Below are 15136 nucleotides of genomic sequence, written 5' to 3'. Positions count from 1 at the left end.
GGGGCTAGTTATTGGTCCCTCTGTGCTTCCAGAGCCAGGTGAGCAGCAATAACTGGACTGTTGCTGGTCCAGCAGCATCCTGGAGGGTGTAGGATCAGCCTTTGATGATCCACCTGGGCTGGGGGGCTGGGCCTGGAGGCAGAGAAACAGGACCATTCCCTGGGGGAACTGCGACAGCCCTATCTGTCCCCCTCCCAACCCTGTACACCTCCTGATCCCCCAGTTCAGCTCTGTGTAGGTTGTCAGCTGATCCCAGTTTAGCTAGCTGGCACAGGTGGGCTCCCTTCCAATCATTTTTGCTTACTATTAAGATGGGGAAAATCCTTCGAGTCCCCAAAAAGTGGCACTCTTATTATAAAGCGTATGCATCGTGACAGCAGTGATGAAGGGGCATTCCAGGTACTCTTTGAGCCCACTGCCATCAGGGGCATCTCTGTCCCACTCAGGGACTCCCTTATGGGGTGCAAGGGTACAGGTAGCTCTGATCCCCCAGAAGAGATTGGGGTGATATAGCAGGGTCTCAGTTTCCTCCATTATGAAGTGAGGGTGTTGGGCCTCTCCCTGGGTCAGCCCCAGCAGTGGAGGTGAAAGCAGATGTGGGGGTATCAGGCAGTAGCCCAAATATGGGGTGGAGTATGAGCCAGGTGCCCTGGGAGGGAGCCTGGCCTGGCAGTCGGTGGGGGCCTGGGCCCAGGTTTGGGGGTGAGAGGCTGTCAGCTCAGCGTTTTCTCTGCATTTTAGGTCTCCCATGAGTTTGCCATCAACTTCAATCCCACCAACCCTTTCTGCTCAGGTGAGTGTTAACCCCACTGGGTCTGCCTTGGGTTTATGCTAGGCTCAGCCATCTCTCTGGGCAGAGGGAGAGGAGAGGACAGGTTTCCATCCCTTTCCCCCATCTCCTCTTTGTCACACTCACTCAGAATGACAGATGGGGAAGAGCTGGAGTTTGGAGTTAGACAGTCCTGGATTCAAGGCCTGCTACTGCCCTTTCCTGGCTGTGTGACCTTGGAGAGGCCACTGCACCTCTCTGGGCCTTTGCCGCCTTACCTGCTGTAGGGAGGTGTGATACCTGTTAGCTTAGTTTACTGGGAGGTCAGGTGAGAATGATGGGGAGCCATTGACCATTGATGGGAATCCCTGTGTAAACCAGGAGGAAGTAAGGGAGACGCCATTACACATGAGCTCTCTCCTCCTTGCTGGGAGGGCCAGCCCTGCTCTCCCTGCCTTCCATGAAGACCCTTGGCAGCCAAGGATGGAGGGTTAACTGGTGGGGGTCAAGGGGAGGCAGGGTTAGGAAGTAAGTAGGTATCTGTGCTCACCCCAACCCCCAGGCCTAAGAGGGACTCCTGAGTCCCCCAGGGACTATTAAGAAACTATTAGAGGAGGAGGGGGGATCCAGGTGGGTGTGGAAGAGGGTGGTCCCTACCATTATGGGACCTTTCAGCCTAGGATTTGGCTTCAGTGTAGCAACTCCCTTCCCTGGGGATCCCCAAAGCTGGGCCAGGTTTGTACTCAGAAGGGAAATGCATCCAGCCACCAACTTGGGGACAATGCTGTCATTCAGAAACCATGGGTGTCTGTTGGCTACAAATGTGGTCCTGAACTCCTGCTGGGATCTGTCTGGTTTGGGGTAGGTCTCTAGAGACATTTTGTCCACATTCAGGTTGATTTCATTCTTGGCCAGAGTCCTGGGCAGGACCACAGGGCAGTGGGGTATTCGTAGGCTCGTAACAGCAGCTATTTCAGAGTACCTACTGTGTACAGGGGCTATGCAAGCATTTCAAGTCCCCCAACCCTGAACAGAAGCTGTGGCATGTCTAGAACAGACCTCCGGATGGCTTCACGTGGTTACTGCAGGTTTCTTGGGAAGGGCTGGCTGGACCCCCTCCTGCCAACTGCTCAAAAGTGTAGATTATCAGTCCCATTGACAGGCAAGGTAGCCGGCTTAGAAAGCCTTGCTCCCAGCCCCACAGCTAAGAAGTGGCAAAGGCAAGATTCAAACTCAGGTCTCTCTGACTCCACATTCAGGGCTCTTGGCTTTATGCCACCCTGACCCTGCCCTCTGGGAGCATCCAGCCTCATGGGGGCCCACGCTGGTCGTGCAGGGACATTTTGGGTGAGCATGAAATGATGCTTTGTCAGCAGTGGGATGACAGCAGGTGCGGGCCAGGTGCCTGGGCTGATCCAGACTCTTCTCCTGAAGCAGGTGTGGACGGCATTGCTCAGGCATATTCAGCTTGCCTGCCCCACATCCGCTTCTATGGTCCCACCAATTTCTCCCCCATCGTCAACCACGTGGCCCGGTTTGCGGCCCAGGCAACGCAGCAGCAGACGGCCACGGTGAGTAGGCGGCCATGAGCATGGGCATGCCTGGGTAAGGCTGGCACAAGTTGGGTGCCCCTGCCTGCACCTCCCCTTCCTTTTTTTAATGATGATTCTGCCACTCCAACCTCCTCTGTGTTCCTCAAACACACCAAGCTGTTCCTGCCGCAGAGCCTCTGCCTGGAGGGCCTTCTCCAGACTCTCTGCACACCTGGCTCTAGCTCATGCCTCAGTGTCCCCTCCAGTGCCACCTCCATGGAGCAGCCTTCCTTGACCTACCCTCTGAAGTAGATCCTTCTGCCTTCTCTGTCTGTTCCCATCCTGACTCTGATGACTGTCAGCAGCATCTGGTCTGTGTTCTCTGCGTTTGCGTGTCTACCATACGTCTCCCCCAGTTGGACTCACCCCTCTGGGGCCGGGACTCTGTGTTCACCCTTGTCTCTCTGTGCCCAGACTGGGGCAGGTGTTCATACTGCTCCTTGAATGGGTGAGTTTAAGTTGGCCCCTGCTGTGTGCTATGCGAGGTTCAGGAGGCCTGGACAAGATTCAGTCAGAGCCTCCTCCCAAAGGGAAAGGGACCATGAATAAGGGACCATCAGGACTGCTCAAAGAGGGAGGTTCCTTGTCACTAGGGAGGTGAGGTTGGCTTCTAGGATGTGGCAGCAAAGATAGGAGAGGGGCAAGGTTACATAGAAGATAAGCAGACACAAGGGCTGGCCTTAGGGAAGGGCAGGGCCTGTTCTGATTGTTCTGGATGCAGTAGAAGGTCTCTGGGGAATGGGAGCCCTGGAGTCAGGTGCCAGAGTTTGAATCCTGCCCCTACCCCTCCCTCACCTGTGACTTGGGCAAATCACATAACTTCAATTTCCTCATTTGGACAGCGGAAATACTAATAAGACCTACCTTGAGAGAGTGGTATTAAGATTAAATGAAATGATGCAGCATCTGACACCCAAAAGACCTAAAGGACCAGAAAGGACAGGCCAGCAAAGAGTTCACGGAAAAGCATCCCAAGGCAGAGGGAACAGCAAACACAAAGTGCTGACATGGGGATGGATGGGAAGGAGGTCAGTGTGGGGAGGGAGAGGTGTTGGTCGTGACTGCTGTGAGACTGTCCCAGCCCTGACCATGACAGCTGAGAGCCTGAGACAAGTCCCCTCCCTGCCTTGAGCCTATTTCCTCTTATGAAATGGGAGTAGTAAACCCACAGGTACTGTGAGGATCTGGGGCAACCTGAATAGGTGATAACTGGGAAAGGCTGGGAGGGATTTTTGTTTTTAATTTCTGGGGGCACTGGGATAGAATTGGTTGGAGAGGGCAGAGCGAGAGGCAGCCTTTGGCTTGCACTGCCTCCCGTTTGGATTCCAGGCATTGTCCCACCCAGTCTATTATCTGCCTGAGCCAGCTTTCAAAAGGATGGAAGAAAAGGCCTGCATTTTCATTTAAAGGGGAAAAAACATGGGTGGGAGCAAGAGTGAAGCCCAGCGTTAGTGCCAGGGCTCTTCCACCTGTGCACCTGCCGAGCTGGGGGTAGGACTGGACAGGGGATGGGGTCCTGGGGAGAGGTGGGCCCCTGTCTGCCGGACCCCAGGTCTAGAGTGGAGCTTGGGCCTTGGGGAAGGGCAAGAAGGACGTTTTTGTGTTCTGGGGAGCCATAACTGAGGGCCCCCCAGAGGGAAGAACTTGGCCCTTTCTCTAAGCAAAAGGACTTGAGTCCCAAGCAAGGGACACCTAGTCCTAATCTTCTGGACAGCCCAGCCACTTTTGTCTTGACCTGGTCCTCCCAGCCTGGGGAGGCAGCCTCCTCCTGGCTCCCTTACCCTGGATAAGCTCTGTCACCCACCCAGACTGTGTGACCTTGGGTGATCTCTGAGATCTCTGGGCTGCCAGGAGTGGGGCCAGAGGGTCTCTATTGGCCCCTCCCACTCTGATGTCCAAGAACAGATGCAGCCATTCTCCACCTCCTACCTTCCATCATCCCTGGTCTCAGGGTGCACCAAAGGAGGGGAGGTGGAGCTGCCTGATGGTCTAGCATCAAGCTCTGGAGGCCTATTGATGGGGTTTAAATCCTAGCTCCCCCACTTCCTGGCTGTGTGACCTAGGGAAGGTAGCTTAAGTTGTCTGAAATTCCTTTCCTCACCTGTACAACCAGGATAATGGAAACAGTATCTGCCTTCTAGAAGCATTGTGAGGATTCAACTAGATAGGCATATAAATTGCTCAGCACAGTGCCTGGCACACAATAAGTGCTTTCCTGGTGGATGAATCTTTTGGGGACAATTCTTGTGCTAATATTTGGTGATGCTGAGCACATTTAGACCCAAAGCAAAAGGAAGTAACTTGTAGATTATCTGATGCTTTTGTTCAGCCATTTTTTGGTTTTTGGAGGAATATTGGTATGGCTTCACCCTCCCTGTCCCCAGACATATGCACACGCCTGCACACCCACGTACAGGAAATCGAGAGCAGGTGGTGGAAGCATCTCTGCAGGCAGGCCTGCACTTTCCCATTCATTAACTCAACACATCTTTACCAAGCATATTTCTGTGCAGCATTGGGGAGACCATGATGAACAAGATATGGCCTCTGCCCTCCTGGTGCCCGCAGTCTAGTAGGGAGGCAGGCCAGGAGGCAGCAGCTGTGACACGGTGTGGCTAAACCTGTGGGGATGGGAGTACAGACCCATAAAGGTGCCATTGGACCCAGATGGAGGGCTCAGGGAAAGTGACATCCAGGCAGAAACTTGGAGGATGCTTAAGAGTTAGCCTCATAAAGGATGTGGGTGCATGGAGTGTCCCAGGCAGAGGGAACAGCCTCTGCAAAGGCCTGGAGGTTTGCTGTGTGGGCATAACTGATGGAAGGAGTGTGGTGTAAGTGGAGTGAGTAGAGGTAAGTGAGGTTGAAAAGGTAGGCCAGTTCCCACAGGGCCTTGGAAGCCACCGAGGAATCTCGATTTTCTCTTGAGAGCAGTGGGGAGCCCCTGGAGAGTATTAAGCAGGTTTGGGGGTACTGGAGAGGACTCCTATCATGGGCCTTCATCCTTCCCTCTGCTTTGGCCCATAAGACCTGGGCTTTGCTGTTGATGGCTCATTCCTGGTTGGTCACCTAGGCATCTGGTGTCCTAGTGGAGGGGAGCAGGGAAACAGCCAGCACCCTGGAGATTTCCTTCCCCAGGGCCCTCAGCAGCCAGCTTCTCAGAAATCTGCTAGGGAGTGAGTGCAGCTTCCCCACACTGCCTGGAACTGTTTTGGTCAAGTCAAGTTCTTATAAATCAAATCATATGTTAAATGCATTAGGGGAAGTGGCTATTTACAGCCCTGCTAACCTGAAGGAACTCTGGGTAAAGGTGAGAGATACTCCATCTTTGAAATGTGTTGGGAGTTTGGCTTTTTGGATCCAACCTGACAGCAATTGCTGTTTCTGTAGCATGGACAGGGTGCCAGGCCTGGAAGATGCAGAAGAGTGTGCAATGGGTTGCCCTGAGGAATACTCAGGTATGGGGAGAGGAGTGTCCAGAGGAGCCCTCCCCAAGGGATAACCCCTGAAGTAGAAGCAGAGATCAGGGCTGGGCAGGCCTTCATTTCTGCTTGGGATGGAGGGCTCGAAGCTCTGATGGGTCTTGGCGGTGTGGCTCAGAAGGGTGTATCAAGTAGAAGTGTGGAGGTGCGAACTCTGGGAGTAGGGTGTAGCAGGACTGTCCTTGGGGACAGCAAAGCCCCTTCCTACTCCCCCACCCTCTTCTGCCCTTATTTTTCCCATCTAAAGGCCCCTCCCATCTCCTCTTTGATCTGTCTTGGGAATGGGGCTGTGGATGCCTGGGGTTGCAATGGGTCTTCAAGGCTTCTGGGCAACCCTGTCTCTGCCCAGGCTGGGCAGAAACCCAGGCCTTGTCAGCTGCACTTATACTGCTCCAGCTGGCCCAGGCTGCTGATCCTCAGGCCCAGGAGGGCACAAGCTGAGGCCAGCATGTGGGTATAGGCATTGTGGCTGGCTGGTGGGCACACAGGAGTGAGGTTAAAGTCCAGTGCCAGGGCTCTGGGCCATACCCTGGCCTACTATCCTGGCCCTCAGACACTGGGGTGCTGGGTGAGAGCAAAGCTTCTCCTTGCCAGGCTCCACTGTTGGAGGGACAACAGGCCACCGGTGCCACTGGGTGGTAGAGGAGGACACCATGGAAAGAGCCTCGACTTTCAAGTCAGCCAGACTTGGATTTAAATCTGGACAGTGCCAGTTCCTGGCTATGGGGCTTTAACAAGTCACTTAACCTCTCTGGGCCTGTCTTCTCATCTCTGAAACAGGAATTACAATGTGAGGATTTCAGGGAGGGTCTGTGCAGACACTGCCATTGCATGTTATCAGGAACTCCTCCCCCTGTCATTGGTGCCCACAGTCCTACAGGAACCCCAGGGCCCTGTCTGCCCCCACCTCACTGGGAAGGAAGGCTGCAAGGCCAAGAGGGAGGGCCAGGTCTGAGCCCTCCAAGTCTCCCAGATGTGTGACTGATTGAACCAGGAGAGCCAAGAGGGCCATGTGAGGAGCAGGGTGGGGGACCGCATGTCTGAGCTGAAGGAGCTTAGAGAAAAGTCCCACCCACTGAATGGTGGAGCTTATTAGACTAAGGTCAAATATTCTTTCCATTCCTTTTGCCAGGACTCTTAGTATCCTCCCTCCTGCAGCTTAGGTGCCCCAGAAATTGCTCTGGACTATTTCTGGTGGGATTGAGGTGGGGTTACATGGCCACCTAAGGGAAAGGGCCCAGGAACAATGGTGGGTTATGGGGGGACAGGGTCTAGATAGGTTTATGAGGACCCCCACAGCCAGGAATGGGGGGGCTGGCAGCAACAGCCCTCCATTGAGGATTCAGGCTGCCATTGCCATGGAAACAGGTATCCCCAGCCAAGAGATTGGTCTCTTAAAGGCACAGTGCTAGAGCTGAATTACTGCTGCTTGGAGTTGAGGATGAGGATGGTGGGGGTCCATATTTCCATGTGGCTCACCCCGCTCTTTCCCTCCACAGTTTGTGCTTGGAGGATAGACAGGGGAGCAAGGCACCCCAAGGGGCTGAGCTTGTGTCCTCTGCAAGTTCCCCAGGGAGCAAACAGCTTTGCTGGATGAGAAGGTGGCCAAGTGCTGATCTGGGGTCTGGCTTGGTTCTGCCCTCCTTAGCTCTATGACCTTGACATGCCTGGGCTCCAGTTTCCTCTTCTAGGAAACAAAAGGCTCAGACTAGAAGGCAAAAGCCCCAATAGAGAATATTAGGACTACAAGGGCTTATCAGTTTATTTTATGGTTGGGGAAAACTGAGTTTCCTAACAAGGTCCAGAGGATGCTCAGGAGAAGGAGGTCTTAGCTAGCTTGATTGTCTAGTGCGCTTTCCTGAACTTAATTTCACCACCCCGCACCAACATCCACGGTTTATACTTTATCCACAAATCACCCAATTAATCAGTATTTTTTGCTTAAATAATTTACAAAGAAACTTTATATCCCACTGTAAATGAAAAATCAATATCACTTATCATAAGTAGATATTAACAATAAAAATAAATATAACAGATTGTACAATGGTATTAAAGTCTAGCTAGAGACTATTGCCTCTTGAAGCTCTGAGCTTCCTGCCTTTTCTGTTGATGAGGAAGGTTAGCAAATGTTAGGGAGGCGTTAAAGACACAGTACCATTAAACCAAACTGTTCCTCCTGGGTACAGTTCATAGTATTGAAAGACCACTGCAAAATCAACTCTTCCCACCATGACTCGATGATGTTCAATGTTATGTCTGGGATGTGACCCCCAATCCACTTGTTTACCTGCAGAGTCCCACAATCCTAGAAGCTCTGGCCCAGATGACCTGCTCTTAGTTCCCACAAGGTATCTGTGATACAGATGCTGTGCTGAGTAGGGGTCACAAGTATTCAAGCCAAGGTGGAGCAGAAAATAGGAGGCTGGTCCCAGGGTCTTTCAGCCAGAACGAGTCTTCCTGCATCTGCCTTGGGCCTGTCAGGAATGCAGCTGACCCAGCCACTACTACATGTCAGACATGTTATCTGAGATAGGTGCAGCACCTCCCCCTTTGCAGATGAAGAAACTGAGGCACAGTGAGTTAAGTCAGTTGCCCAGAGACCTACAGAGTATAGCTACTAGCAAAACTAGGCCTAGAGTGTGGGGCTCTTAGACATCAGAACAGGGGATCTCGATAGCACACGGCGCAGGAGGAGAGAGCAGTGTGTGCTTCCAGCCGTGCTGGGGTCAGAGTTTAGATGTGTGAGGGGCCTGCAGGGCACTGAGAGGGCATGTTGCTTAGGGAGGTGGTTGGGATTTGGTGCAGCTGGGTAAGAAGCACTGCCTTCCTAGCAGGAGCTGGAGTTTTTTGGGGGCTGAGAGGAGGGAGGAAGAAGGGGTGCCAGGGGCCTCAGGGCCTTGCTGAGCACCCGGTTGACCCCCTCCCTGCAGCAGTACTTCATCCTCCTTATCATCACGGACGGCGTCATCAGCGACATGGAGGAGACACGGCACGCTGTGGTGCAGGCTTCCAAGCTGCCCATGTCCATCATCATCGTGGGCGTGGGCAATGCCGACTTCGCTGCCATGGAGTTCCTGGATGGGGACAGTCGCACTCTGCGCTCCCACACAGGGGAGGAAGCAGCCCGCGACATCGTGCAGTTCGTGCCCTTTCGAGAATTCCGCAACGTGAGTGTGGGCCTCAGCTTGGGAGCAGGTGGTTACAGGACCACAACAACTGTAGTTCATAATCAAAGATGAAAGGCTTGGGATTGTCTGGCCCAAGCCTAGACTCTTCCACCCTTGGCTCCATGACTGTGTACTTCCTGAGGGCCCACTATGTGCCAGGTGCCATGTGAGGCCTTGCCCTAGGGGAGGCCTTTATAACGGTGTGAGGACTTGCTTCCACAAGCTGATGGAACTCGGCAGCAGTGCCCAATGCAGACTGGGCTCCGGGGCAGGGTTTCCTGGAGGACCTGCCCTCTAACCGCAGTCCTGAATGAGAGGTAGGAGTTATCCATGTGGGCAAAGCATTCCAGGCAGACAAAAAGACCAGGGCAAAGGCCTAGAGGAGGCGAGGGAGGCTTCACTGACAATCACACCTCACCCAGCCCCCTCATTTTGCATATGGAAAACAAGGCCCCTCTTTATCTTAGGTTGGCCTCCTCTCTCTAAAGGCCTGTTACCCCCGCCTTGTTCCTGGTAGTGGCTCTGGCCTTATTTGCAGGTGATCCCAGGTCTGCTCACAGGGAGGCTGGTGTTGGCTTCCTAGTACTGCCCTGGCAGCAGGGCCCATGAGGAGCCCCAGAGGGGAGCACAGTCTCTGAGACCACCCCTGTACTGCAGCCTAGAGCCTAACCCTCATTTGACTGGAGGCTCACTGTGTGATCTCGGACCTCTCTGGGCCTCAGTTCCCTCAGCTGTAAGGGCCTCCCAAGGGGTGCTGTGGCTCAGATCCTGGGAGCCAGCAAGAACTGACCACACTGGTTTGTACTCAGTGGTCCTCACATCTCTGCCCAGTGTCCTGGGATGAGATGGTTCTACTCCTTTCTCTGGAGTATTACCTTCCTGAGGACAGATGCTAGGCATCAGTTGCCCATTCTTGCATGGGACACTAACTGAGCACCTCCATGTACCTGGCCTGTGGCTGGCCATTCAGCAGTAGCCAGTTACGGCCCGTTTATACTGGCCAAGAAGTTGCTCAGGAAATGTTTGCCTGATGAGTAGGCTGTACAGCTCACCTCCACTGTCTCTTTCCCCCAAAGCCTCCCATAGACAAATTCATCCTAAAATGTTACTCCCAGGCATCTCCAGTGCTCAAGGTAAGAGTAACAATGTAAAGGAAGGAACTGCTAATGGGATTTCAGGCATGGGCTGGGATGAGGAATGCTAGTTTTAGACTGCCCTGGCCCTCAGCCCTATTTCTGTCCTCCATGGACATCTGCTGTAGTAGTTCTCTGGGCATGGTGCTCCTCACAACTTCTGTTCATCAATCTTTATTCTCTCTCCTCTCCACCCCACTCTTGACCCCACAGGCAGCAAAAGAGACCTTGGCCAAAGCTGTGCTGGCAGAGCTGCCCCAACAAGTTGTGCAGTATTTCAAGCATAAAAACCTGCCCCCGACCAGCTCTGAGCCCGCCTGAGCCCCAGGGCCCAGCAGCAGCATGCCGGCTGAGCCTCCCGCCCTCCCCCAGAACATGCACGTTCACCCTGCTTCCTCGTGGGTGGCCTTTTTTTTTTTTTACCAATCCACGTTTTTATTTTTTACAACTGGACTTCCACCTCCAACTTCCCCCAGCCCAGCTGGGCTTCCTTTGTTAGAGTCAACTGATGATGCTTCCAGGCCAAACTGGCTTCCTCTCCCCCTCTCCCCACCCTTCCATTCTTAAGTATTGAATGTACTTTGTATAATTTTAGTGGAATTATTATTGTTATTGAGAATAAAATTTTTACAATCATAACTGGCTTTTTCCAAGTAACTAGCTGCAGACTCTGAAAGGAACATGACCTTGGTGCGTACTTTTGTGTTGTAGCTTGCACCTAATTCCTGCTGTTTTTTTAATACTGTGACTGTGTTCTATTTGTTATACTCAGGGTAATAAAGGAGTTTCAGATGTCCCTGTGCCAGCTCCTTCCTCAGCCAGGACTTGGTGGGCTCACTGATCTGGGAAAGGGAATGTAACATGAAAACACCTCTCCCCCACCCAGCAAGCCCGTTCTGCTTGGGGACATGCCTTCTAACAGTGATAACTTCTGGTAAACTGGCACAGAACTCAGCACATTGTACATAATAAATATATGTGGATGAATAGAAAGTGTAAGCCCACACCAGTATTCCTGGGAGACCCCTCTCAGGCCCAGCCAACACCACGTGCCCCACTTCCTTGGTCCATATTCTGTCCTATGCTCCTCCCCACCCTTCTGGACAGTAGTCGTTGCCTCCCACTTTACCTCCTTCCAACCTCCCAGGAATTGTGGTCTGCAGTGCATGAAAGCCTCTTTGGCCTCATGACCCTTAACAGGGCTGCCTCCATCTCTGCTGCTTCTACTGCATCCCCCCCTCTTGGCTCAGGCCCAACTTCATGAAACCAGCCAGAGACCACTCTGAAACCCCAGCCCTCCTCCCAGTTGCCTCCTTTCTTCCACATGACATCCGTCTTTTATCTGCCTCCTCCTGGGATTTCTAGTCAGCCCCGTCAACTAACATGTCTATTATGCACTATGTTTCCAGCTCTGTGTTAAGTGTTAAAGGCACTATCTTGATGAACCCTACCTTAGCCCCCAACTAGGGCAATTTCAGAGATGAGGAAACAAGGAGAGGTAGAGTTGGAATGTGTATCTGAGACTGGCTGACTCCATGGCCCACACTTCCTCTGCACCTAACGCCTTCCCTTGGCTCTGCGAGGAGTTCTTCTGCTCAAGCTGCTCACTACTGAAATCTGTCACTCCACTCCACTGAAACTGGGCTGTCAGTTATCCCCATCTACTCTCCCAGGTTAGTAATTCTTACTGGTGGCTTGCTAGAATTGGGCAGCATGCCAGGCAGGTTTCCACCTGCAAGTACCCGGTAAGCTCAGGAGCCATGCTTCATCTGATGGGAGCAAGTGAGGAATACCCCCATCCTAAGCTTCCAGTGCCTCTGCTGATTCTGAAGCCAGAAGTATCTTTTAGGGACACCTTCACTTCTCTCAAGAGGACCACAGGAGTGTATGGAGCCCTCATGAAAGCACAGCTCACTGGCCCCTTGGCCAGCAATACTGATGGATCCCTAATACTAGAGCATCTGGCACATTTTGGTTCACTTGCTCAGGCCAGGTGCAAGACTGGGTGTAAGTTGAAACACTGGCACAAGACTGCTTATTTACCCTCTTGTTTGTAGTTGAAATGAGTCTTGTGGATGTCACATCCAGGTAGGTTTATACCCACCTCAGCCTGGGAGAACTGTTAAGTCTGATTGATCAGAGTGTATACAGTGGAGCAGCCTTTACCCAGCCCCACACTCAACCTTAGCCCTCAATGATGGATGTATTGGGGTGACCACTTCTCACACAGACCCCTCTACCTCTCCCTTACAAGTCCCCATGGGAGTAACTTACCAGATTGGTGAAATGGGAGACTGACATCTACTGGGCCACATTAAGGCAGAGTCCCTGCCTTGCACTGAGGGTCCATCCCAAAATGCTCACACTCTCACAGAACACCGACCTCAGGTGTGGTGGCCATGGTCCCCACTTCCAGGCTTCACATGGGGGCAGACCTAGCCCTCTCTGCTGTCTGCCTCTTTTCAGCCGAGACTGGGTGGTTAAGTCAAGCAGGCCCTTTACTCCTGGCTGGCTTCAGTTCACAGGGGAAGGGATATGCCCACACTCTTGAAAGGCCAAGTCGCTTTTTTAAAAAGAAAATCCAAGCCTTGGTGCTACTACTTGGTTCTTGCAAATCTGACCAGAAAGACTCCCTCACCCTTGAATCCCCTCTACTGAGGTCTGGGCACTTGCATCTGTTTAAAAGTTCTGTTGAAACCACAGAAAGATTTATAGGCTCAAATGAAAATTCTGGTTTTTCACCTAGCTGCGTGACCTCAGGCAAATCATTGAGCCATTATGAATTTTGGTTTCCTCTATAAATGTAGAGAAGGGCTGCTTCACAAGACTTGTTTTTCGGGATTAAAGACACTACAGTCCACAAAAATAGCGCACAAAGCTTCCAAACTGCCTGGCGCATACATAGCAGGCCTTAGTATATACTGACTGAGAGAAATCAACACAAAGGATAATGATGTGTATGACTATTCCTGAAATGGTAAGGGAGAAGACCAGCCTACAGTATAAAGCTCAGGCCAAGGGTTGTCTCTCTGGGTTTTTCTGCCTCTCTCCTCTGCAAACCTGTGATGCTGGGGCCACATTTTCTGCCTGCTAATGCTGTGAGACTCTCCCCCTCCCTAAACCATTGCTCTAGTAGGTAAGGGAGAAAAATACCAGCCCTTGCCAGTGCAACTAAGACATGAATGTGAGACTGGCTTCTTGTGTTCAACCTGTGACCATAAGAATGTTGCCAAGATCCCAGCCTCCCACCGAGCAGAACTTGCATTCCAACCTGTTATGTGTAAGTGGGCTGGACATGCCAGGAAATCAAGAAATACCCAAGCCCAAATGACTGTGCATTGACACAAAGCTCCCCTTTTGTTTTTCTGGAGGGGCTTAAGACGACAGCTGAGCCATAAACCCACGGCTAGGACACTCGAGCCAAGGAACCGGGTGTGCCTAAGCAACTGACATTTAGCTAAGAGGGAAGCAAACAGCAGAAGCTGGTGGTTGGAGCTTTCATGACCAGATCTGACCCTTCATTGTGCCAGAGTTCTAGCTGCAACTGAGGAATGCCTGTGGAATAATAAACCTGTACAGAGCTCCGGCCACCCCACCAAGAAACAGGGAGAGGCCAATAGTGACAGTACCAATGAGGATGGTAAGGTCCCACCACAAGCACCTAATCTAGATTATCTTTTACCCTCACTAGGGAGTTGGTAGTGTTATTCCTATTTACTGAGGACCAAAGTGAGGCCCAGAGAGGTTAAGGACCTTGCCTAAGTGACAGCTAATAAATCCCTGGCTCCAAGCTCATAACCACTACGGTATAACCATCGAATGTGAAAGTTCCCAGGGAGAAGGAGAAGCAGAAACAGTGGGGAAGGTCTTATGCAAATGAAGCTTCTTTCTTGGGTAGGCAGGAGGTGGCCAGAAGGGAAGAACTCAGGAGCCAGAGTGAAAGAAATGAGGATGCGAGGGACTAGCCTAAGTCACCCCTATTTAGGGGCTCCCCCAGACTAGAATCCTCCTGAAAAAAGCTGAAGCCCTCACTCTGGATTTGAGGGGCCAGATTTCTCTCCTCTGGGTCCTGGGACCCAGGGAAGGCGTACATAAACAAGCAGCCAGCCACCTTTTTGGTTTCAGGCACATCAGCCTCTCTACCTTTTATAGTTGGAAAAACAGATGCTTTGAATTTCATGCCCCCTTCTCCCACTCCCCCTCCCACAGCTAGATAATCTTTCCCCATATAGAGCTGGCAATAGGATTCCTTTTAGCTTTCTCCCTCACATAGTTCAAGAGTTGTCTACCACTCAGGACAATATAAGCAGGCTTAAAGAAACCCACCTCACTTTTTTTTCTTATCCATTATTACCTGGTTATACAGTCCCAATTATTAAGGCAGGAGTACTGCATTGTATGATTTAAATCCTTGCTTCCTTCCATCCCTGTTTATTCTATTCTTTTTTGTGTTTGAACCACAAGGTCTACACTGGATGCTTTCCAAGGCTGCTTCCTCTGTTGGTCAGATCAGACCCTGCTTCACTAGCAGTGGTTTCTACAGAAGCTGTGTTTCTGTTCCAGGGCTCTATGCTAATGTGTACACTAGAATATAATGAAATGATCACCGATGATTCTCAATCTCTCCTGAGACACTAACAGCAGAGATCTCTGTCTGAAGAGTCTCAACCTTCTCAACACAATCTAGCTGTGATAGCTGGGGAGAGCTGAAAGCACAAGATTCAGTATAGGAAAAGCAAGATCTCATTTGACAGGTTTATAGCTTTCAAGTTAATGTATGTTTTTCATCCCTGCAACCCTTCGTCAACTTCTTCCAACATCAACAGAGGCCACAGAGTACAGTAATGGTCTCTTAAAAGTCAAACCACATAAAGATGGTGACTTTGATTCCTTGGTCTGCCTACTGAAATGATTTGAGGTTGCTTTGGGTATGTGCTGTAATAATGATAGCACAATCACAGGAACAATGAAGTAGAAGGCGCTTACAGTTTTA

The 15136-nt window shown here is 51.6% G+C and overlaps 1 protein-coding gene across 1 annotated transcript in view; it reads left to right on the top strand.

Moving 5' to 3' along the window:
* Positions 1–10920, top strand: part of CPNE2 (copine 2) — a 44268-nt gene extending 33348 nt beyond the window's left edge. The window contains exons 13-16 of the mRNA XM_063109464.1: positions 742–793; positions 2207–2340; positions 8774–9010; positions 10357–10920. Of these exons, the coding sequence (XP_062965534.1) occupies positions 742–793; positions 2207–2340; positions 8774–9010; positions 10357–10464 (531 nt within the window). The 3' untranslated portion in view covers positions 10465–10920. The remainder of the gene's footprint in view (positions 1–741; positions 794–2206; positions 2341–8773; positions 9011–10356) is intronic.
* Positions 10921–15136: the final 4216 nt, after the last annotated feature.

This window comes from Cynocephalus volans, chromosome 10 (genome assembly GCF_027409185.1).
Source record: "Cynocephalus volans isolate mCynVol1 chromosome 10, mCynVol1.pri, whole genome shotgun sequence".
NCBI classification, from domain to species: Eukaryota; Metazoa; Chordata; class Mammalia; order Dermoptera; family Cynocephalidae; genus Cynocephalus; species Cynocephalus volans.
The sequence above is the reverse complement of the archived record's forward strand: the minus strand, read 5'-3'. Positions and strand labels throughout refer to the sequence as shown.